Below are 25,086 nucleotides of genomic sequence, written 5' to 3'. Positions count from 1 at the left end.
TAGAGGGGGAGAACATAAAAGAAGACAAGGGGAGAGAAGGGTGCTGTTTTGGGCATGGAGATGCTGAAAGGTTTGTTGGCTTACGGCAGAGTGTGAGGACAAAAAAGGAAGATAAGTGAAAAAATGGGGCGTGTGACAAATGCAGCGGCGGGAGGTAAAAAAGCAGACAAAAGGAAAGAAGATGGGGGATCCAAAAGGGTGTGGGTGGGGTAAAGAGGAGAGAGGTGACAATTGGAGTAATGTGACATCTTCATCCAAAGAGTGGCTCAAGTTTCACCCACAGTGTATCCACTTTTGCACTCTGAGTGATTACAGGCAGCACACTTCCTCCCAAAGACTGGGATCATTAAAGGGTTAAAGACTCATCATGATTTCAGAAATGTCAGTAGGAATACAGAAGGGGAAGATGCACAAGAAGACAATCAGGAATAACGTTGAAACAACTAGCTTGAGAAGAACAGCTGTCAAAAATCCCTCTCAAAATGTAGGAAACCTACTGCATGTACCGATTTTCTGTGGTTTGGTCTCATTACTAAGGTACTAAAATACCTTTGCAAGTGAACAGAGAGAGGGACCTCATCATCTATCCTATAACAGTAACCACATTACCTTCAGGAGGCTGGTTGAATTTCTTTTCAATGAAGATTTAAATGAAATGCTGTAACAGCTTATATTTTGGTGGAAGTCAGAAACACTCTATTCAAATTAATATTTACTAAAATTCACACATTACATCATCTTTTCAATGTTATTTTAAAAAGAAATGTCATTGTTTTTATTGGTATTTAAAAGGAAAGTTGAATGAGTGGGCGATGTGGATGAAAATATCTATCACAGTATGTATCATTTTATATTGTGATGTTTGTATATAAATATAAACATACAAAAAAAATACAAAAAATAATAAAGTACTTATTATTGGATATATTGATTGGGTAATTGATTACAGATTAACCTGCCAGACAGGGATATGTGTGCATTTTGATTATTCAGTAAATTAAAAACCTTACATTATACTGCTTCATCACATTGATGCAAACATCATATGAAACTCCAGTGTTGCCATGAAGTAGTCGTGCTTGATTGTTTGTTACACAGGGGCCTCATAAAATCAGGAATATTAAAGCAAGAGCTCCCATGGCATAAATGGGGCCGCAAAACATCTGACAAATTTGTAGAGCTGAACCAATTAGTTTGTTAAACGAATGTATCATTCAGTCTGCAACAATTTTGATAATTAATCATTGTACTAAGGTAAAAATCCCCCCCCCCCCAAAAAAAAAATCTTGTTTCTGCTTCCTAATTGAGAGTATTAATTGATATTCTTGCTTATCTTATGTGATGTTTTTTTTTACTCTACGTCACACCAAACAATTAATGTAAAGATCTCATCCAGGGCGCAAAAATTGTGGTATGTAAATCATTATGTTTTTCACAATTTCAATGACATTTTATAGACCAAATGATCCATCAACAGATTGAAAAAACAAATGGCAGGTTCAATGATCATGAAAATAATTAGATACTTCCCCACAAAATTGGCTCATCTAATGGTTTCCTACCTCAGAAGAGGAAATTCAAATTTTTATTATTTCAAATTGAAGTCAAAGTAGCACATAACTAAAAAAAACAACAGAAAATGTCATACTTGGCACAAAGCATTCTGGGAGATGAGGTACATTAGCTGGCTCTGGTCATTCAGTTCTTTTATAAGCCTTTTAGTACAGACACAGTTGTGTTTAACAGGGATCACAGCCTGACCGCTACACTGTGCAGTTTGACACAAAAACCACCCAAACCAAGCATACAGCACCTGCTTTCTGACTGCCTCTCACTGACCCCACTAAAACACTTTAAGTAAGGAGGAAGGAAAACATCAACAAACAGCCAGAGATTTATAGAGAAAGAGGAAAAGGTAGAGAGAAGAATAAAGAGTGAGACCGTAGAAGGGGAGGACCGGGTGGCGTGATTTAGATAGAGCCTGCAAGTGTTGAAACCCATTCGTACTTTCAGTGGCTCTCTTTCTCTTTTCCAGCCTGTGTTACTGTGCACCAGTAATATTGGAAGCTCTGATGTGAGTTTTTTTTTAATTATTATTATTATTTATGTCTGCATTTGTTTTTTGTTTGTTTTTTAAAGAGCACTGAAGCTTCCTTTCATTCTGTGTAAAAATCATTTTCCTTTAAAAAAAAAAAAAAATGTCACCCTCAGATGTGATAATGAAAACACTCTTATGTATAAACATAAAAATGGGTGCAAAATGCTATTCCATTTATTGGTCTGTCGTCTTTTTTTCTACGCAGATGAATAAAGACTTCTAAAAGGAAAAGTAGTTTCATGACCTCCGTGTGTGTGTGTGTGTGTGTGTGTGTGTGTGTGTGTGTGTGTGTGTGTGTGTGTGTGTGTGTGTGTGTGTGTGTGTGTGTGTGTGTGTGTGTGTGTGTGTGTGTGTGTGTGTGTGTGTGTGTGTGTGTGTGCGTGTGTGTCAGTGTGGGGTTCATTAAATCAGAAACAAAGGCTGGATTTATCAAATAATGCACTGGGATGTCTTTAAAAAATATAAAAATCAATGGGAAGCTCTGATTATTAACATGATTTATGACGAGATGGAGCGGACCTCGTTAAATCACACACACTGGATGAATACATCAGCTGCTGCACGCTCCAGTTCAGTTTGGAAGAATCTGCCAGCCAAAAGCAGACACGTGTTTTTCTGTTTTTTTCCTCCTCAAATGTGTGGCGTGTGCGTTAGCGTGTGGTCCTGAGTGCATTTGTGTGCATGTGTTTAGTCTCTGAGCTCCTGTGTTTGGGTGAAGACATGCTTCTCATTCTAAGTGAGTGCTAATGCTTGTGTAAGCATGGATCAATATAACGAACGGGGGAGTGTATAAGTGTCCATCTTGGAGTAACTGCTTGTGATAGGTGTTTGTGAAAGAGGGGGAAATATACTGTATGTAGATTAAAGTGAGTTGTCGTACAATGTTGCACGGTCTGTGTCTGAGAGCGGGAAAAATACTTTATATGAGCATTTATCGTCAGTACAACATCCCGTGAATGTGATGCAGCTCTATCTCCACATCTGAGCTCTTAGCAGCAGCGCCCTGACTTTTCATCAGCCATGATGGAGGCCGCTCACTGTCGCAGTCCATTATCTAGCATCTAGCCCTCCATCTTTATTATTCTGCCTCACATTACACCCAACAAAAAGATGTATAATCAGAGGCTCAGGAAAATATGTGCTGAGTCAGAGATTCATTTTTGCTCGGCAACAAAGTGGATTTTTTTCTTCCACGATGTTACATCTACTGGTGCAACATCTATCTGAAAATGAGATGTTGTAAATCTTTGATTGAAACTAGTTTGTTTTATGTTCACAACCGGTGCTGTTATTTGGCCCAGAGACATCAGCTTCAGCTCACAATAGGATCATGGTCAATCTGTTTTGTAAATGTTCTGGACGTACGGTAAACTTAAACAAACAAGAGGCTAATACTCCCTCATTTCTTTTCAAATGGTCTGATGTTGATTATTTGATTATTACCTCATCATTTCACCGACTGTGCAAAGTGAATATTCTTCCATTATTTGGTCAAATCAGACAAGATTGGTTAGGACAATTTGGTTAAGTAGAATAGCTGTGGGAAATGTGAATGTGTTACTCCAGTTATTTTAACCTACTGTATGTTGTTTTACAATAAGGACCTGAGAGATTTGAACAACAATCAGAGAGTCTAGGCTCAATCCCCAGTTCCTTCAGTCCACTTGTTGACATCAGTGTGTCTATGATGATGCCGTGTGTGTGTGTGTGTGTGTGTGAATAAGCCACCTATTATAAAGCGCTTTGAGTGGTCTCCACGACTTGAAAAGTGCTATATAAGTGCAGTACAGTACAGTGCAGTACGTACCGTATATTTACTTGCCTCAGCACCTCGATATTGAGTAAGCGTGGACCCGCACTGAAATGACAGTGATGCAGCTTATAGGAGGTTTATATCTGAGTCGAAACTTCCTCTGTTTGGCGCTGGACATAAATGATACCTAATTATTGAAACATAAATTAGGGTCCATATTTAAATAAAGATTTTTAGATACTTTTTTTGAGAATTACCACTAATGTTGCTGTTCTGATAATAACCAGTGCTCTGAAGTCATGGTAACATGTCCACCATCTGGAGGAGACATTAACGTTTACACCATGGTTACCTGAATTTCTGGCAACAATGTTGAAATTTGGTTTGGAACAATGAGATAACAAAGTTATGGCCAAATTAGGAGTCAGATTTTTTAAATATTAGTCAAATGTCATCTAACTTATGAAGAAATACCAACCACCAAAATACATTTTTATATATAATATACCAATATATGACCTTTACAGCTCACTCGAAATGTGAAATTTAAAAATAGGTGACAAAGATTTAGAAATGTATAAGTATGAGGCTTTTGGGCACCCAAGTGAAGTCGCATCTCATGATAGTGAAGAGGTCTGCATCATCTTCATCATAGATTTTCTTCTATTATTTTACAAAGTGCCATTGTGCTTCTTCTGTGATTTACCTGCACAGAGCTGTTTTCATCACTATTGTTTATATGTTTATTTCATTTTACTGTAATTGTTTTGATGGAAGATAATAAAATCCAACACATATTTTTTTTTTTTTAAGTTTAGAATAGTTCAAGATATCAAATATGTGTTATGCATAACAGCACAAGCTACACAATGGCACACTGTGTTTGAGGACTTGGTCTCAATGTCTTTGAACAAATCATCTCAACTCACTGATGTGCGATAAAATGGTCAGCTGTGTTATGAACAGCATGCTCAGTAGTTTCTCCGCAACCACAGTCCTGTCAAGAATGATGCAAGTCTGCACTGCATAGTAAAATGTCTTCCGGTGTTTGCATGCATTAGAAGCTCCTTTAGCAAAAGGTCAATGTATTCCTATAAACGCATGCATTCAGGGAAATGTATGTATGCATACACATCTCGCCAGCTATGAAGAATACACTGAATATATTTCAGCACTGCCATGCTTAGGCACTGTTTGTTCAGATACACGTGTTCCTACCAATTTTCGGTGTTCGCCGAAGGCAAACTTGAAATTAACTGATGACAAGTTCATGTGTCTGTGCTGAAGATACAGACTGGACTCGATTCAATATACAGCTCACATGGGAGCTCAGGGACTCACTCACTTGGAAGAACACAAAAAAAGGTACACACATCAGCACACCAACGATCAGTCAAAAAGTTCAAGCACACACACACACACGCACAAAGCGCAGCTAAACTTGAAATAATATTCCACAGATTTACAAACCTCTAAACCCAACGCTTCACTCCAGCTGTAAAACCAACTCCAGACAAACATATACATGTATTCTGAATTAATTTTAAAAGTCACAGTTGTCTGACACACACCTGTGCACCTGTGAGTGACAGGGGACTTGTGGTCCCGCAGGACCGCGATGGAGCTGGATAACAAGCGCTGACACGTTCCTCCTCACAACAGACACACTGCAAGAAACCAGTGAAATACCTCAGAGGTATGAAGTGATCCAGCAACAACAACAACAACTACAGCAACAACAGCAGCTACAAAACATTAAGCTGTGGTGGTCTGGGCTCCGTTATAGCAACGTATGGAGAGGACTTCACTGGGATAAACAAGACAGAGCAAACTAAGACAGCCTCCAGGGGATTATAACAGCACCAACCGTATGAATTAGGCTGTCGATCAGAAAGAGAGCCACTTTGGTGCTACTGCAAGAAGCCTCTTGTGACAGGGAAGAAGAAAAAACCCTTCCAAAAGAAATATTCTGCCATAGCCACAATAAAAGCATGTACAAAAAGATAACTAAATTGCCCTGGTACTGAAATCATCCTCCATTGAAATCCCTGCCTTTTGTGTTTTATCCGTTAATTTGTTTAATTGTGAGCCTGTATACTGCTGGAGTTTTTTTTTTTTTTGTAACCGTGTTGTTAAGAAAAGGAGCATCTGGAATTGAAGAAATGAAAGGCATTTACACCCTTAAGTAGTCTTTGTGCTGTTTTCCTCATTATCTGTCCTTGGCTGGCATTAAGTAAACACCTATTAGCAGCATCAGGCACTTGGTTTCATTTGCTGCCCACATGAGCAAACTGTGAAGGTGGCAGCTTCCTGCTGGATGTGGCCTTCCAGAGCTTTCAGCCTTCACTCATGGTCGGCTTTCTGCCCACCGCTGCTGAGCTCCACCCTGGACCGCTCGCAGACCTCAGCACTTGTAGTTATGGCAACTTGTGATTTCTCTGGAGTACTGACTCTCGGCCTTTCTTTAGATACATCGCAGCCCAAAAGAAAATAAAAAAAAATAAAAAAGTGAATTCCAGGAGCGCAGTAAATTATTCATTACTTAGTAGAAAATGCCACAGAGTGGATTGCGATCATAGCACAGGACCAGCACACACACACAATGTGCGGCTGGATACTCCTTTCATTTAAAGGTAACAATGTGGTTCAAGGCTGCAAACACAGGAATAAAAAATATCAACAAACATTAAGCAGAATAAAGGAATCGCAGGGTTAATCTACTGTAAATCCAGAAGAAGAACCACTGCTGTCTTGGATCCTGACAAAGTATATTGAAGGTTATATTCTATATCTTTCTTTTTTTCTATAAATCCAATGAAAGGACAGGAACTAATGAATGTGTCCTTCTTACAGTGACTGTATTCCCTTTCTTTTTTCTCTGTAGACCTCTATTGTTGTCCAAAGGCTGTTAAAACCATGATAAATCAATGTACCCTGGTGGCCCGGCGGTTAAGGCCAGACCATGAACTCCAGCTGCAACAATTAGATGATTCATTGATCAGTCGATTGACAGAAGCTATTGCAAATAGGCACGGCAGCTATTTTGATAACCAGTCCACCATTTCTTTTCATTTTCAGGCAGAAATATCAAATATGCTCTATAATCAGAGTTTATTGGATTTTTTCATTTGTTTTATATGCCAACATTTTGGATAGGTATTTGAATAACTGGCCTTTCCATGGGATTTCATGATTTTACAAAAAACATCAGCCTGATCCTTTGTCGATTATAAATAGACTAAACCATCATGAGAACCTTTTGCATTCGATTCAATACATAGCAATATATTTGAGCAAGATAAGGCGTCAAGCCACACATTTTCACATTATACACACACTCACAAAATAAGGTGCAAAGATTAACAACATGCACATGCACTTACACTTGTGGACCAGAAGATACGGGAAGTAAAGAGTGTCATAAATCTTCTCACTGCTTGACATTACCATGATTCAGGTAGCGTTTGAATCTCAATACATCATTTTGCCCTTGACATGCAATGAAAGACAAAGTTGCAGTTTTACTTGACACGCATCAAGGACCAAATATCAAATTGTAAATGCTCTCCATGGAAACAAAATCTATGCCTTGAGATGTTAAAAAAAAAAAAAAACGTTGTGATTTAATTATCTGGAATAATTCAAATGAAACGGTTGAACAAATCAGCTCAATAAACTGTAACGGGATATAACTAGGATTATACAAATCAGTGACAATTAAATGCTCTGGCCATTACCGGCTACAACAAAGTGTTTAGTCTCTCTCCTCTGAGCATCGTCATTAGAAACTGTACAGGAAACCTGAGACACACCATTTGATCTGTGAAAGCTCACTGTACACTGATTGATCAACCTGTCTCTCTGTCAGTCAGTCCAGCTCTAACCAGGACTCCCCGCTTCACCTGTGAACAATAGCAACAACAAGATAAGTGGATAAATAGCTCCTATAAATAGTCTTGTCATTTCCTAAGCTGTGATAATGCAGCGCGGCCGACAGCGTGTGCATCAGGCACCACTTCGCAACGACGCCTGATAGATAATTACAAGATTGTAATTGTGTGCAGTGTGTTGCTGTGTGCTCCGCCTGTACTCGCTGCCTGTCCATGTGTGTGATTATGTGACAAAAGGCGTCGTCTGTGATGAGGACATGTGAGCAGACAATGAGCGCCCCTTGTATTTGCTGGTGGAGAGAGGGGAAGAGGACTCGAGGTTAGTTTAAAGCCCATTTTGGAGGTTACAATGATACATCCTTTGTACTTTGTTCACTAAGCTATGATTACAAAGATGAGAGAAAATGGAGGCTTTGTCAGGCTGCATTATACTTTATTATTCAAATAACGCTGCCTGCAATGAGGATAATCTTCCCCCAATGTGCTTTTAATTTCCATATCTAATTTTTTCTCATTCCGTTTTGTGTGTCTCGGTTCTCGTCAAAATTATTTGCCCAGCCAGTTCAGTGAAACTTGGTTGAATTTAAATGTCAAAAGTCTAAATGAAAAACATCAATCATCAAAGGTTGATAAACTCATTAAAAAAAGCCATTTATTAGGTGATTGTGGACGTACTTAATGTGGGTTCTTTTTTTTTTGGTAACTGCTCAAGTATTCGACCTGAGCAGCCAAGGAGACGAGGACTTTGGATGCAGAGCCAAAGCCTTGATGCTAGACTGATTACTTGTCTGGCACTTAGAGCAATATTTGAAAAAAAGGGCAGGCAGCACACTATTATTGTCATAAAGAACTGGGGATGCAAACGATTATTGCTATAATAAGGAGTGCATTAAGAGAGACAGCGCAGAAAATTGAACTCTGCCCGCCACAAGGAAAGACATACAAGTTTGACAGCTTGCTGTTTTACAATCTGCACATTATCGTGACACTGGCACAACCTCGATGGACTCGCTTTATACCACATCAATAGCCCTGGTCACAATTTTTTATTTTTTCCAGCCGTTCTGAATGCAAAGTGGCCAAAGCATCATTCAAACAAAGCGGCTGTCAGATCAACGATTAGCATCTTTTAACATGTTGTTGTTTGTAAAGCACTGCATGCACTCGCACCAGCTTATGATCTTCTCAGATCAATGACCGGTCTCCATTCACGTTCACAGTAAGAGACTTTTCTATTGCTACTACCAAACTGTTCGCTCTCCCCCGGCTATCACCAGTTTTAAATCCCCTAATAAATGTGCTCTTTAAATTGAGATGTGCAGAGGAGTGACAGTAGTACTTGATCTTCTCTTGACCTCTTTTTTTATTCTTCACTAGTACTTCAATACCTCTTTTCTTTTTTTTTGGAGCACAACCATCGAGGTTGGACTATCTGACCTGTGCACCACTTATGACAACAACATAGAAAATGCACAGGGCAACGTTTACGAAGCCTGTTGCATTCGTTTTTCAGGCACAGATGTGACACGGCGCTCTGCCCAAAACAGATGTGGTGCATTTATCAAAAAGACACCGTGGGCTCGGAGTCGCATGTCACTTGTGCAAGTGTTTGCAAGGTGTGCATCTCCCCTCATTGCATATGCAGCTACGGGAGGATCACATAAATAACAGGGTGACATATGTTAACAGGGGTTGATTATATGCTGTGAGATTTACTGCGGTCATGTAACTGTCAGTTTTCGCAAACAGAGAGGAGGGTCAATTTACATGGATCGATGGAGAGGTTGTCACGGAAAAAATAAACATGCAACAAATATAACAATACAACGAAGTAGTAGTTGTATTGTGTAGTTGTGGTCTATGTTCAAACTTGAATTTGAATGTGATTAAGGTATTAATTTAAGATATAGTAAAAATTAAGATCTTTTAATTTTAGAAGTAATATTTTGAGTATGTGAACAGTAACACTTTTCTCTGATTGACTTGGATCAGAGCTTTAGTAAATGCTTTGTAGTCTTTTCTCTCCCTCTCGCCCCCTCTTTCTCCTCTTAACCCAGCCTGTCAAGACAGACAACCTGATCCCAATTCTGTCGGAGGCTCCTTCCTGTTAAAAGGAAGTTTTGCCTCCCCACTGTCACCAAGTGCTTGCTCATTGTCAGAGCTCTTGGGCTTCTCTCTATAATACTGTTAGGTTGTGACCTTGCCTTGTACGGTGCCTTGAGATAACATTTGCTATGATTTGGTGCTATACAAATAAAACTGAAATGAACTGAACTGAAAATCCATATGTTATTATTCCTTTTCTGAGCTTTCTGGCCTCAGAAATCCCACTGCTGAGCCAAGCTTATGAGCTCCTCTTCATCCCGGCGCAGTCTTCAGCTTGGAGCTCGGGGGGGGGGGGGTGCACACGTTTGTGCAATGCCATTTATTTTGCAAATCTGGCCCAATAAGTTCTTGCACGGAGATCAGGCTATAATATATCATAAACGGGCTATGATGGCAGGCTTTTTGTCTTGCAAGAGTGTGGCCATTAAGAAGATGTATTCTTCTTCTCCACTTCTGCTTTTACACACAGTGGGATGACATATTGCACAACCTTTGTTTGAAGCTGGCTAAACCATTAGCCCCTCAATCATTCCTCTCTCCGTGCATCAGCTCTGATACTGGTGATCTTTAACTCAAAACACAGGTAGAGAAAAGAATCAAACACCATCAATGAAACCCAGGAACCATCAGAAGATCGTCTCCAAGCACCACGAGTCACAACTCTGCAAAACGCGTTTAAACACAGCACTTGTCTTGATAACAGAAGCTGTGATGGGCCAAGTGCTGATGATCAAGCTGACTCCTTTTCTCTTTTACTCCCTCATTCACTCGATCTCCTTCCATCTCCCACATCGGCCCAATCAGACTAATGAGGCTCGCACTTCCTCCATCCCTTCCTGCTTGCTAAAGTGGCGATTGATTGGAGGGGTGGGGAAGCTTTTAACAAGGGAGGGGTGGGAGAGAAATAATTAGCACGAATGAGCCTTTCTGCAAACTCCTTCAGTTTGGCTTTTCTTTTTCCGCTTATTTACTGACCCAGACGACATTAGGGATTAACTCTCCAAGGGTATGTTAACTTCTCAGTGTCAGGGTGTAAATCAATCTGAAGCTGTAAACTGAAGCCCGTTTGTCTAATGCCAATGTCCCGCTCCTCTGAGGTCACAGTCCTGCAATGAAGGAGAGAGCGCAAATGGTGGAGGAAGAGGACCAAAGTCTGGAGATGCACAAACCAGTAGTGAAGTTTTTCTTCCATCTTCACACTCAAATTGAGACATAAACTGGACATTGGATCATCCTGCGGAAACTCAGGCCACTGAACCTTGAAAGCTCCAAAATTTTCACTGCACAGAGACCATTAATGTCACTGCCCAAATGACCAGTAAAGTGGTCTTTCTGACAGTTGTACCGTAATTAACTCGGACAGATCTGGACTGGAAAACTAGAGCAGCAGCTCTGTCTAAATTCATGCTGCGGCCAATTCGCAGAGCCGCTGCAGCCTCCAAATACTCGCCCATGGCAAAGACACAGATACAAGACGACAAGAGTGGACATAACAACACGAATTCACTGACTGCCGCAATGGAGAGTATGAGACACAATCATCTAGATTTCAGCCATAAAAAGACGAAGGTCAGCGGCGTGCATTTACGCAAACCTTATAAAAGTAGAGAGACTAGAAAAAAAACTCTCCAGCTCAACATAAAACAAAATGTCAGTCACAAACACGGTTTAAAAGCAACTTTTAAAAGTGAATATAAAGCAGATAGACTGATTCCTCCAAGCGACAGCGCTCAGCCCATCAAGATATTAAATACACCCACAGCCTTTCATTTACTTTACCATCAAAAACAATCCGCTTCAGGAGTGTGTTAGAGTAATTTCCTATTCATCCGATGGGTATTTATAAATCATAAGTAAAGATTTATTGAAAATCCTCAAACAAACACAGGAAGAAACTATGACACCTTAAATATAGCTCTCTCAAGGCGCAATGTTAATATTCAGGCACACAGTAATTACAGCAACCTTGGTGAAAGGCTACTCGCTAACATTAAAGATCTAAAATTAATTTTTAATTTTACACCAACAGGCCTATAAAGAGACTTGTAAAATACATTTTTACAGAAAGTCCAGTCCAGTCCAGAGAAAAAATATATATTAAAGTACATTTATTATTGAGACTCTAGCCGCCGTGCTTATACATTTAATCCAGTAATTTACAAGAGGTCCACAGAAGTGTCTTGTCTCTCTGTGGCTGTAAATCAAAGATGACACCCAGTGGTTCTGCCCCGATGCTTAAATCCATCCTGAAGCATTTTCAAACTTTGCAATATTGGACTCTGTATTCCGTATGGATGACACGATCGACTACACACCACAGCCTATAAAGCATCTGTTAGTCCATTCATTTTTTAGCAGCACTTTTGATAAGTATTTAATCATGTGAGAATTTTTCAAACAGAAAATCCAACATTTTCTGGTTCCAGTCTTTGATATATGATGATTTTCATGGTTTTCTTTTGTTTTCTTTGACATGATGCAAACTGCAGATTTGACACTAAGAAAAATTACTTCTGCCTTATCATCCAGTCATCCTATTTTCCACCTACCTGTTTGTTGTGGCCCTTTGTTGCTATGTTGGCAGATTAGGACTCATTGTCAGTCAATTAATGTATTCAAGTTCAGTTTGGAGGTACTTTGTCGTGCTGTTTTCTCCTTGTGCTCCACCGCTGGTTGTCAAGCAATTCTTTTGTTTGTTTAAATCCTCATTACAATTGCTCAAGAGCAGGTTTTATAAGTTATATTGCACTGCTACATTTCAATGCTTCCCACAAATGAATAATTCACCAATAATAATAATTATTATTAGTTGTAGTAGTATTATTAATTATACTAACAATAATAATACACTTTTATACAATTATATCACACTTTTACTTTTGATATTCTAATTGCATTTTTCTGATAATAATTGTTTTTTATTTTTACTGTGTGGTATACACTAAGATGCTGTTTTTCTCTTTGGAGAAAATGAGCTCCGTTTCACCTCGATAAAACTTCCACTACCTTCAGGACCTTGGGGTCTGGGAACGAGATGATTTTTCCTCAACTCAACTCAATGACTCATCAATTAATTAACAAAGCACTTGGCAGATTAATCAATAGTGAAAATAACCGTGAGTTGCAGCCCCACTATAAGTTAATGGGGATGTTATTAATTTGAGAGTGGTCAAAATCAGCACAAAAACTGCTCCGTTCACCAAAACAAACAGAAAATATTTACATGCACGGGAAAATGTGGATTTTGTTATTTCATCATCATCGTCGTCGCATACGCCTGGCCCTGCCGTCGACCAAGCCTATCACCAGCCCTGCTTACTGTTGACCTCACTCATTAAAATCCATACAGATCAGCCTTACTCTGATGGATTTTCCCCTCACGTTCTTTTATTGGCCTCTGCACAGCAAATCCTCTTTCCACTTAAAAAAAAAAAAAAAAAAAACGTTAACGTCTCCATTTGGTGCTCTGTGCTTGATGCTCACCACAGTGCTTTTTGTCCTGTCGGTGGCCATGACAGAGCTCTGAAACTGAGGCAGCATCAGTAATGCCGGTTTGCCTCTGTAAGTGCTCCTGTGTGCCGACAGTTGACGGGCATTATTGTGAGAATGTGTCCATTAGCGCTGCTTCACAAAACACAAAAAGTCAGCGCAGTGGGGATACTGCTATAGGAACTGAAGCTAAGGAAGTACAGTTACTACAGCAGGGAGCGAGAGCGCCGTTCACCAGGGATCCGTGACCTGTTCTGCTCCACAACAGCAGCACAAGAACTGATTTTATCTTTGAATAAACAACCCAACTCTAGCTAAATTAAATTTTAATGAAGTTGAAAGATTGGCTGAGAGGAAGAAAATTTTGATTTTGCATTTTACTTTAATTAAACACCACTGCTATGCCAAAAAAAAACACACACACACACACACAAATAAGTACACTTAGACCTATTTTAGACTATCTGTTTTGATTTTACACATGTAAAATATTTGTCTGCAAAAGCAAACTTGGTGTGACATTTTGCATCTTGTAATATGAGCCTGTCCTAAGAGGAGCTGACAAGGGCTCCAGGGTAGACGTATGGTAACTGCAGCAGAGGGAGAGGCAGAGAGCACACAGCGTGGGGCCTGTGGGACCTCGGCAGCACGAGAGTCTCTGTTCTGGGCTTTCCATCACCTCCTCAGACCTCTGGTACTACGGCGGAGGTTGTGGTGGATCACAACAACTTGCCTCGACACCTCAGGCAAAAGATACCTCAGATAAATGACTTGATGACAAAGTGGCCGTCATCCACAGATGAAACGCTGCCTTGAGAACATTAATTCCTCAAGCGGAAAAGAAAAAACAGACGCTACAGCTGGCTATACTTGATTATCCTCTAATGAACCCAACATGATGTACATACTTAAAACAAAGAGACTGTCAACAGATTAAGCACTTACAACTGGAGTAGATACTGTGGTATTCAAAATAGATCTGAGGAAAATCTAAAAAAAAAAAAAAAAAAAAAAATCACTTAATCCTTGGCCTGATGCTGGAAAATCCCTTATAACAGTGGTTAAGCATGCAAATATTCCTGTTGTATGTCCCCTATTGCTCCAGTCGCATGAGGAAAATGCAGCTCAGGTGAAATCTGAGAAATAATTTTAGCCAACTCTGAAGCAATTTAAAACAACAAGTCAGGCCTGACAATCTTCCATACACAGTCTAGCAGCATGGCGAAAGCAGGGATGTCTGCCAGGCTGATTTCGGCGCTAAGCACAGCGCTAAGCCCCATTGACAAAGCCAGCTAAGAATCAGTGAAGCCTTGCAGAAGGAGTGTGACGCTGTGCCGGTGTAGGGTAATGCTCTTGTAAGGGGCTCTACCTGCAGAGCCACAGGTTCGCCTATTTTATCCTCTTGAAATCACCAAACAGGATCACTGCGCACATCCCTCTCGCTCTTCTCCTCCAGCTGTTCGAGCCGATGTCCTTCTGCCCGTCTGCCCCGTCTGTCTGTCTGTCTGTCTGAGCCCAGTCAGCCATGTCTTCCAAACACCCCAGTCCCCTCATCGTCTATAACCCCAAAGCCCCCGACAACCTGCCCTGCTGCAGCTATCAGCCATCATCTGCCATGGACTGGAATCAATGAAAGATGCTCCACCGCTGGGTTGAATTTATATTTCACCCGATGGAAGCACCCAAGCTCAAAAAACACTGATGTTCAATTATTGATGACTGCCCATGCATCCATCCTCATATAGCGCATTGTAATAATGAAAAATGAAGTTGATATTGAAAGAGTTCTGCTGTGCTGATTATTTTGATTTAAGACAATAGAACAGATATTTTTTCAAATATGGGGACACAAAGTGTGATAATGTAAAGTGATGACCATCAGGCTTTATAACGACAACATGCTTTATTGATGTTTAATCCCCCAGTTATGTTTATGAAGTGTTAAAGAGTAATGTCGTTTTGAATTCTTTGCAATGACGGCTTCAATTTACTCATTTTGTCCAACAATCCAGAAGCTCAGGACATCTTAAAGACGACTAAGAAGAAAATGATTAACTCATTCAGAACAGTGGCTGGTTAACTTTCTAATTGTTGCAGCTCTCTTTAAAATAAAAAAATAAAGGAGGAGACATTATTAAGTAACAAAACGCAATAAATCAACCTTCTCCTTCTGGGTAAAAAAAAGTAGATGCACCATTTCATATAGCAAATGCAATATTTGTAACGAGTTTGGCTGTTGCCTTGGCCGTCCTCTGCTTCTTAAATTGATCACAAGACAAGCCTGATTTGTGCCTCTTGACGCTGTCATTTGACTTTGAGCCGAGTCTGCCTCTGACCTTCTTCTTTCCTTTGACCGGCTGCACGCAAACTTTTATTATCATTCAAGATGAGCAGGTTAACTCTATGAATATCACTCAGCCTTTCCTGTCTGCTGTTGGTCACAACAGGCTCACTGATTTACAGACTTGAAAATCCTGCAGCACAGCGATGGGAACATGACATATTTTGTGCAGTTTGCAGGTGAGATACGACACATTGTTGTCCTTGCTTTCTGACTTTCTGACCGTTCTTCCTTTCCTGCCTGTCAACTTACTGTCTTGCTATCCATCTCCTCATCCACCCATCAGTGCTTTCTTTCTATCTCCCTTTCTTTTTTGCTTCCTTATCACTGAGGAAGTTACAGTACAGTCTATAGATCCTCTCTCCCTCTCTCTCTCTCTCTCTCCCTCTCTCTCTCTCTCTCTGCTCATCCTGCCTGTCACCTGCGGGCCAGGAAAACTATTGGCTCTAATCTTGTATCTCTCAGCTGTCGCTACAGTGAGTGGGTTTCCAGTGCCAACCAACAGCTTTATCTCTGACCTGCAGAGGAAAACCTGGGAGACCCTATCTCATGCACGTGCACACATACACACACACAATAGAGCACCATTACATGAAACACACACACAAACACAGAGCACTACTCTACTGCACCACCTTACCAGACTTCATACTACACACGCAGAGTCAGGATTATGTTTGCTGTCTGTTTCTGGCAGAAGCAGGTGCAGCAGCGCACATGGTGCACACACATACAGACGTACATATGTGATCTTGTCGATACATCGAAACACACGTGCAAAAGGCGTGACACACACTCATCTACCCATAGAATTACACATACACACACTCTCCCACAGATTCTCGGCACGCAAAAAAAATGTGACGATGACAAGTGGTTCAGCTCTAAAGACTGAGATAGGACCAGAATATTCTTTATCACTTGACGGTGCTCGGCTTAATTTTAGGGACAGTTTTTTATAGTCTAGCCTGAAAGATTTATCAGCCTCCTCTGTCGCTGCATTTGCTCTCATACACCGAGTTAGCTCGACTGAAAAAAAAAGGACATTACACGAAAAATACTGAGAGGACTTCGTCTAGTTTTTAAATCTTTTTCAATTAAATTCCAATTCTCTGCAGAGAAACAGGTAGGACCAAAAATAAATGGCATTTAATGTCAGACGGGATAAACTCTACGGCAGCTGAAAGTAAGAGATGGAATGGAAATAAGGAATAAAACTTTAGCGAGTGAAAATGCAGCTCAGTAGAGCTAAGCAAATTTGCATTTAATCAATTTGAAAAAAGGTTTTAATGCAAAGTTAGTTGCTGAGACGTCGTATCCACACACACACACACGCACACACACACTCCAAGAACTCATCACTCCAACGACATTTCATTGCGCAATCCATCTTAATCAGCTAGCCCATCAGAGACAATATATCCTCCCCTCCATCTCTCTCTCCTTCTCCGGACGGAGTGATTGAGGGGTGTAAAGAGGAGGATGTTTCTGCCCCCCGCCCCCTCACCAGGACGGCTCTTAAGTGCTTGTGGGTTTTTATGTTTGTAGTGTTTTATAGGAGTGGGCAGGAGCCAGCAGCTGTAAAAGTGGCAGGAGGGAGGGAGGGAGGGAGGGATGGAGGCGGAGGGGGAGGAGGAGAAGAGGAGGAGAAGGAGGAGGAGTGGAGAGTTACTGTAAATCCAATCTTTATTGAGAGCGACGCAAACGACAAACAGCGTGCGCCCGGCCTCCCTGCAACGCCCCGTTCACCTGATCAATGAGTTCTGAGTGAGGGAAGGAGAGAAGGAGGGAAGGAAGGAAGGAAGGAAGGAAGGAAGGAAGGAAGGAAGGAAGGAAGGAAGGAAGGAAGGAAGGAAGGAAGGAAGGAAGGAAGGAAGGAAGGAAGGAAAGAAAAGAGGGAGGGAGCAGCACATCACCAAGTCTCCACCTGTTAAAGCAGATATCAGCTTCGCGGCCGTTTCGGCTAATGCTGCGTTCAAGGCAGGCTTTTGAAACCGTAAGTTACAGCTTCAAGTCACAACTACGACTTGGTAGCGTTCCAGGTAACCCGTAGCTCGTGTTTTTACCATCCTGTTGTCTGTGAAAGTTCCCTATAACGGCCACTCGTAACTTCCGACCCGTGAACTCGTACCAGATCGAACTGGTATGACTTCACAGGAAGGAAAAACACAAAGTACGAGTTTCTTTGAACGCACCATGAGTTAGCAGCCCCCGCCCTTGTCAGGCATCAATTGGTCCTCGTGCTACGTCACCACATTCACGCGCATCCCTTGGCTGCACACACAGCCCTTCATGCCGTTCTCTCTCCTCATTGGATAACACTTGTATCCCACAAGGAAAATTTTCTCCTCGGGTTACAGCAGAGCAGAGTGACGGAGAGACTCGTGTTTAGGCTGAAATACTTCATGTAAGTGATTGCTGACGGAAAATAGGACTATTTAGGACTTATATTAACAAAAACATTCCACTGATATCTGCTTTAATTCACAGATGTACCTGGAGCTACATGTATCCACACATACAAGCGTGTGTGCGTGTATCTCTGCGTGTGTGTGTGTTCTTGTGTGTCTGCAGTCAATTGCTCACCACCAACCAGGCCAGGAAGCCCCCCGCCCCGCCGCCCCTCTTCACCCCCCAGCCCAACCCAACCTGCCCACCAGTCTGCCAGTATAGCGTATAATTGGCCACAGTTGGCTTCAATTGAATGTTTGCTGCCTTAGGGGCTAACTGATGCTTCAAGGCCTTTCAGAGCAGCCAGAAAAAATCCACAACACTCCCCTCAACATGTCAAAAACCACAGGCGCTGCTTTCGGCTGCTCTGTAATGCTCGAGCTCTGCTGTCGGATCTGCAACAGGAGAGTAGGTTTTATGAGTAACTTCCTAAATGAGCGTAGCTAACCGTCTCTTTTATATTTGTTCTCCTGTCCCCAGATGTCTGCTTGCTTTGCTGCTCTCTCTATCTTTTTAACATCGTATCTCTTTAAGAGCGACCGACATCCCTGCAAAAAGCCTCCAAGTCAATCAGTAAGTTCAGTTAGTCATCGAATGAAAAGGTCAGCTGCTTAGTCAACAAAATGACCACGGAGACAGTCAGCTCGCCAGCCAATCAGTCAGACCGAGGAAGGATGATCTGACTCTGCTGCCCAAAACTCCTTTGTGGGTAGCGGGTACCCTGTACCTGCTTGTTGCCATGGCAATGCAGTCCGAGATTTAAATACTAGCCTGTGTCCTCTCCCCGCCTCTCTTTTATCTTCTTCTTTCCACTCCTCCAGACTCTGCCCTCGCTTTTTTGTCAGCCTGTGTGCTGACTCTCTCTCACGCTCCGTCTCTCAGTCATGCTTCCTCTGGCACTGTTGTGTTTTTCAGGCTCCCTCCCTCACCTTGCCTCGTCCTCTCTGCTAAATGACACTTTACTAGCTGTTTCCTCTTGTTAATTCCATGCTACTTTGCATCGTGCGACTCTGTAAAAGCTCTCGTAAAAACACACAAACACCCTAAGACACAGTCGCCTCTGCGGCCACACAAAAACAAATTACAATTACTTACTGCATATAGACACATAATTACTTTGAGATTTGTGGGCACATGAATGCATGAATGCTTGCAAGCACACAGACACAAGCTGTAATGTCATAAATGAGTCAACGATCAGCATATTCACTGGATGCTGGCACAGCATACACCTGCTGACAGTCAGCTGCCAATGAAAATCTATCATTCTCTGCTAAAGGCTCATCATCAAGCATCATTTAGGCGTGCTGGCCTGCCTCAGTCTCCTCTGATACAGCATCTGTGCCAAGACACCGATTAAATTTCCCCCAAATGCCCAAACAGCCTTGTGGGGAAAAAGGTCTTCAGTGTATGAACTGACTTCTGGCTCCATCTAATGGTCAGTAGGGAAACTCCATCCTACTGCTACCTGCTGGACAATAACAATAACTTACTGGAGGAAGTGAGTAATGTGAGAAAAATATCCTTCTAAAAAAAAATTTCTACCAAGAAGTTTTTTTTTCCTCTTGGATCAAGATGCAAGTTTGTTGCCATAATTAGTTTTTCATAGCACATTAGACTCATTTTAATATTTCTCAGTTATGACAGTTAAAGCAGAAGTAAGCAATCCGGTCGTTTTGGGTAATGCTGCGTTCCAGGCAGGCTTTTGAAACCGTAAATTACAGCTTCAAGTCACGACTTAGTAGCGTTCCAGGCAACCCACTCGTGTTTTTCCGGCCTGTTTTACCTGTGAAAGTCACTATAACGGCCACTCGTAACTTCCGACCCGTGAATTCATACCAGATCGAACTGGTACAACTTCACAGGTCGGAAAAACACGAGTTACGGGTTGCCTTGAACGCACCATAACGTCTTGTCAGCCGATGGAGTTAGCAGCCCCCGCCCTCGTCATGGATCTATTGGTCCTCGTCCCTACGTCACCACATTCAGGCGCATCCCTTTGCTGCACACACAGCCCTTCATGCCGTTCTCTCTCCTCATTGGATAAAACTTGTAGGATACGAGAAAAGTTTTCTCCTCGGCTCAGAGCAGAGCAGAGTGACTGAGAGACACGTGTTTCGGTCCAAACACTCTATGTAAGTGATTGCTGTCGGAAGATATAACTATTTAAGACTTATATTAACACAAATATATCGCTTACTTCTGCTTTAAGATTACAATTTGTTTGACAGAAAGCCTCAAAAAGTAACAACTCACTATGTGTACATAAAAAAAGGAATTCTTGATATATTCTGTTTTTATTGACCATGGTACAAACTACATATCTGCACAGACTTTTTTTTTCTCTGGAAATTTCTTTTACCTATATTTGGTTTTTAGTTCATTACAGAATGTGTTTCCTGTCTTAGTAACAAAGTGGAGTCACCAGTAAAGAAATAACAAATGTCTGTTTGCTCCAGCTCCTCAAATATCAGATTTTTCGAAATATCTTTATGTTTTGGTTATTTTTGTTGTGAGAACAATGGGCATTGTCTCTGTTTTTTTGTTTGTTTGGGTTTAGTTTTTTTTTACATTTTATGGATTGTAACAATAAAATGATTATATGGGAAAAAATAATAAACAGGTAAATAGATGATGAAAAGATTTGTCAGTTACTAGCCAGTTAATGCAACTTGTACAAATGGTCAGGCAATTGGTACACTAGACACAACATGTTCGGTTTGACACAATTGAAACTATAGCCGTTTCCCACTATGACTAGTTTAGGCCTTCACAAAACACCAGCAGCTATGACTAGATTTAATATACAGAGTTGGTGTGGGTGTTTCACAGGTGTCACTCTGGTTATTTTATATTGTTCACATTCAAAGGAGTGTGTCCTCAGTCTGTTCAGCACTGAGACTTCACATAAACGGCAGCTCTGGTTGGCCTCCTCCTGATTTATCTCGGTGGCCAGTCGGCAGTCCATTTGATTCTCAACCATTGTGTTGGTCTTTTGTTGTTCTCCTCTGTATGTACATTAGTTTACAGAAAACTTCACAGTGTGTTAGTGACCAATATAAAAGCTTGCAGCTGTCCCTCCCACACACTGAGAAAGCATCATACCAGCCATCACAGCACAAACCGCCCTCATAGGTGCTTTGTGCTAAATTTATGTACAGTACATGCACATCGCTGCACAAACGGAGTGGAGGCTGCGCTCAGTTTAGCACCAAGCTTTTAAATCCATAATCCTTTCTCATATTTCCAACTGGATGGCTTTCTTCCTAATTTTTTTCTTGTGCGTGAGTTGTTTTTATTCCCTGCTGAATACTATTACCTTTGTTGCAGAGAGATGAAATAAAATTATGTTCTATGTCATTTTTCATTTCATTCTGTCATGGAAGGAAATACAGCTCTAGTGAACATGTTGGATGAATGAAAACAAACACTAAGTCATTTACACACGCACACACATACCTGCATTAACAATAGCATCAATCTCCAGCTTGGTGATGTCGCCAGTGTAAAGAGAAATCTTCTGGTCCAACTTTTCATTCCTTGGACAGTGGCTTGGCTCAGAACCACCTGATAATGACACACAAACACACACACACAGGCCCAGGATCATCATTTTCACTTTCACATAATTTGCACCAGGTACACAGTAAAATTAGTGTGGCATATATAGATTTAAGGTTCAACTGTGTTGTAAATATGCATGAATATAGTTCTTGGTTTGTGGGTCAGCAGGTTAAAGAGAACATGTAATGGCTAAGTTGACATTATTTCACTGCTGATGCCAGTATACTCATAATATAAGGATAACAGTCAATATACTTCAGTTTGTAAGCATGTGTTTTGTGTCTCTATGTATGTTTCCACATCAGAAAACCACTACATTTTGCTTCCAAATTTCCTGTAATGTGGTCGACTCAAATGCATGATCACACATGTCTTCACATCCTTTGCAGGAAGTCTCACCACAACACCCAACCTTGAACTAGTCTGACAGTGACTTTGACTGATGTTGGGTGTCTGACCTGCAGTGGGAGTCCACGCTGGGATCTTGTCCAGCGACACAAAGTCAGATGTCCTGTAGTACTGACGCCTTTCTTTCTCCGACAGAGACAGCAGGACAACTGAGGGAGACAACGGAGAAAGAGATATTTATATATATATATATATTTGGGATAAAGACCAGGGGAGCATGATACTAAAAGCATACTAGCCTAAAAAAAAGCCTGACAAATAATAGGACATACTAAATCAGAATTTAATCATCCACAAAATCCCAAGAGAAACTTCAACTGTGTAGTTTGATTTGATTCAAGTTTGTAGTACAAATTCACCTTGGTAAAGATAGCAAAATACTAAAAAGTGGTAAGCTTCAGTATAACATATCACTCAATAAATTGTTTGCTTTTCTCTGTGTATTCTGTTATATTGTTCTTTTTATATTTCAAAGCCAAAATGTTGAGTCAATAAATCCCTTGGTGAATTGATTATTATTTCTGATTATTTCACAGCTCCTTTAGTAGGTAAAAACTGGTGCATTTTAAAAGTCAATAACTTTCTTGTTTTTCTTTATTAGCCTATGTATTCTTGTAATAACATTAATTGCTTTTCAATCTGAGTCAACTAAAATTGTGTTTTAAGACATCATTTTGGCATCCTGTAGCTTGTAATTAGCATGTCATTTGAATAAGCAATTTCTAGATAATTACAACGATCATTAGTTACAGTCACTGAGTGAAAATGTCTTTACTGGTGTGTAAATTGTCAATTTTTGGAGACTATGGCGGTATTTTGATATTACAGAGGACACAAAAAGTTGAGGTTTAAATGTTGGGGGCTAAGGGGACGGTAATGTGGTAGTTGTTTGCAGACAGACAGACAGACAGACAGACAGACAGACAGACAGACAGACAGACAGACAGACAGACAGACAGATAGATAGATAGATAGATAGATAGATAGATAGATAGATAGATAGATAGATAGATAGATAGATAGATAGATAGATAGATAGATTTTATTAAGGTGTCACTCAATAACACAAAAAATACAAAATGCATAAGGGTACAGGGGGAATGCATATAGTAGGCTATTCAGTGCACGTTACGCCCCTTCCCCTTGACAAAATCAAAAAGTGTAAAAAAGTTGGTATCATAAAAGCATACGTTGCTAGTGAAAGTCTGGTGACAACTGACAGGTAGCTCGGCCTACATCTACCAGTGATAGTTGGGACAGGTGTTTTTGCTCATGTGACAAAACATTGCTCCTTACACGTGGGTAGTAGCAGCTCTGTTAGAATAAAGTCTTATTTTTAGTGAGTTTACTCGCAGTCTGTCTCACCCTTGGTCTCCTTCCAGTCTCCCTCAGCGGAGTTCAGGTCAACTTTGTCTTTGTGGGCCATGGCGGCCACGGTCCCGGTGTGGAGGGACTGGACAAGTGCGACTGTGCTCACTCCGAGGGCTGTACCGAGGGCAACCTTACCCAGCAGCCAGCCTCTCCTGCCCCGGGACGAGGAGCCGTTCACCTGGCTGTACTGCCTCTGAAGTGTTTTTGCTGCTGCTGCTGTTGTTGTCGTTGTTGCTGTTGTTGTCGTTGTTGTTGTTGAAAACTTCCCAGCTCGGCGGGCAGCGTTAATAATATGGCCGCGGAGAACCGGCGCCCCTGTCGGCTGGGGGCTTCCAGGAGCTCCCGTGTGTCTCAACTTGACACCGTCTCTATGGAAGTCAGCAGCACGGACACGGGGCAGAGGGCGGCCGGTGGCGCGGGGGAGGAGGACTCTGGCATATGAAAATAGAGCTGACATTTGCAGCGCCATTACACCGGGAGGGGGGCTAACGGTTCGTGTAACTGGAGCTTTCCCAGAGATTAATGTCGAGTCGACCACACGCCGTCGTTAGGTTTCGTTTTCGGCCAGAAAACGTCTCAGTTCTTATGATGAACACCCATAGACGGTACGTGATCACCTCACGTTGAGCTACCGTGTTCCATTTTCGTTTTGGACGTAAACGAGTGGAGCGTACCACCACCGCCACCACGCAGGGGTGTCCGCTGACTGACGTTTACCCAATAACTTAAGTAAAACAGTTAATAACTGTTAATGTGAGCTCTCGTTCCGGGGTATTTACTCGATAATATTATTATAAGTGAGAACAGTACGAGTCGACATGACAGGTGTTATCGTTTTTTTTTAAATTCCACATCGATGGTAAACCCCCAACTAGGATTACATGAGAGAGCCGAAGCCAACGATCACAAGTTTAGGCCTCCTTCAAGAACTACGGGAAAATGTAAACTCCGAGCAAAAAGTGATAGAAACAATTCATGTACCGAGGAGAAAAGGTTTCTGCAACTTTATGTAAATGTGGGACGTGTCTTGGAATTTTAACTGCATGATAAATTACAGTATACTCCTTGTTAAAGAAGCAGGGATATCACGGGAAAATAAACACTCGATATATTCACTTCACCAGTTTAATTTGTATGTTTCACAACAAGACAATTTGTTTTATGAGCTGTAGCCTACGTGTAATCGTGTTCTATCCTTCAGTTATAGTTGTCTCGCATCCAGTGTGACCATTGGTTTGACTGTCACTGTTTTATCCTCATCAAGTTAGATTATACAAAAGCCCGTGAAGGCAACATTATGCTATGGCCCTACTTGGAGCATGGATGTATGACTTGGAGATGTCTCTTTTTTCGCCCCCTAGTGGATTGTATAAGTTTGTCCATGTCTGTAGCTGTTTGAAGGTAGGGTTATATTCCCCCAAACAGTAAACTTGGGTTTAAAGGGTTTTTAACTGTGATGACATCATAATGTTTTTTCCTGCGTTATTGTTCATCAGGCTACAGCAGTACATTAAACATTTCAGTTTTAGAAGCAATTAAGCAGGTTAGTGGGTTACACTTGGCCTCCTTTTTTTGGCAGAAATATTTAAACAAAACAGCTGCCACTAAAATGCTG

General features: G+C 41.2%; 1 protein-coding gene across 2 annotated transcripts in view; it reads right to left on the bottom strand.

Annotated features, from left to right (window-relative positions):
• macrod1 (mono-ADP ribosylhydrolase 1) overlaps positions 1-24,112 on the bottom strand; it is a 118,883-nt gene extending 94,771 nt beyond the window's left edge. For both annotated transcript variants that reach the window (XM_083980182.1, XM_083980181.1), the window contains exons 1-3: positions 23,466-24,112; positions 22,151-22,249; positions 21,588-21,695 (exon numbers count right to left, since the gene is read on the bottom strand). In XM_083980182.1, coding sequence (XP_083836308.1) covers positions 21,588-21,695; positions 22,151-22,249; positions 23,466-23,940 — 682 coding nt within the window. In that variant the 5' untranslated portion in view covers positions 23,941-24,112. The remainder of the gene's footprint in view (positions 1-21,587; positions 21,696-22,150; positions 22,250-23,465) is intronic.
• Positions 24,113-25,086: the final 974 nt, after the last annotated feature.

Source organism: Trachurus trachurus (assembly GCF_905171665.1).
Source record: "Trachurus trachurus genome assembly, chromosome: 10".
Lineage (NCBI taxonomy): Eukaryota > Metazoa > Chordata > Actinopteri > Carangiformes > Carangidae > Trachurus > Trachurus trachurus.
Note: the sequence above shows the minus strand (reverse complement) of the source record. Positions and strands in the feature narration are given on the sequence as shown.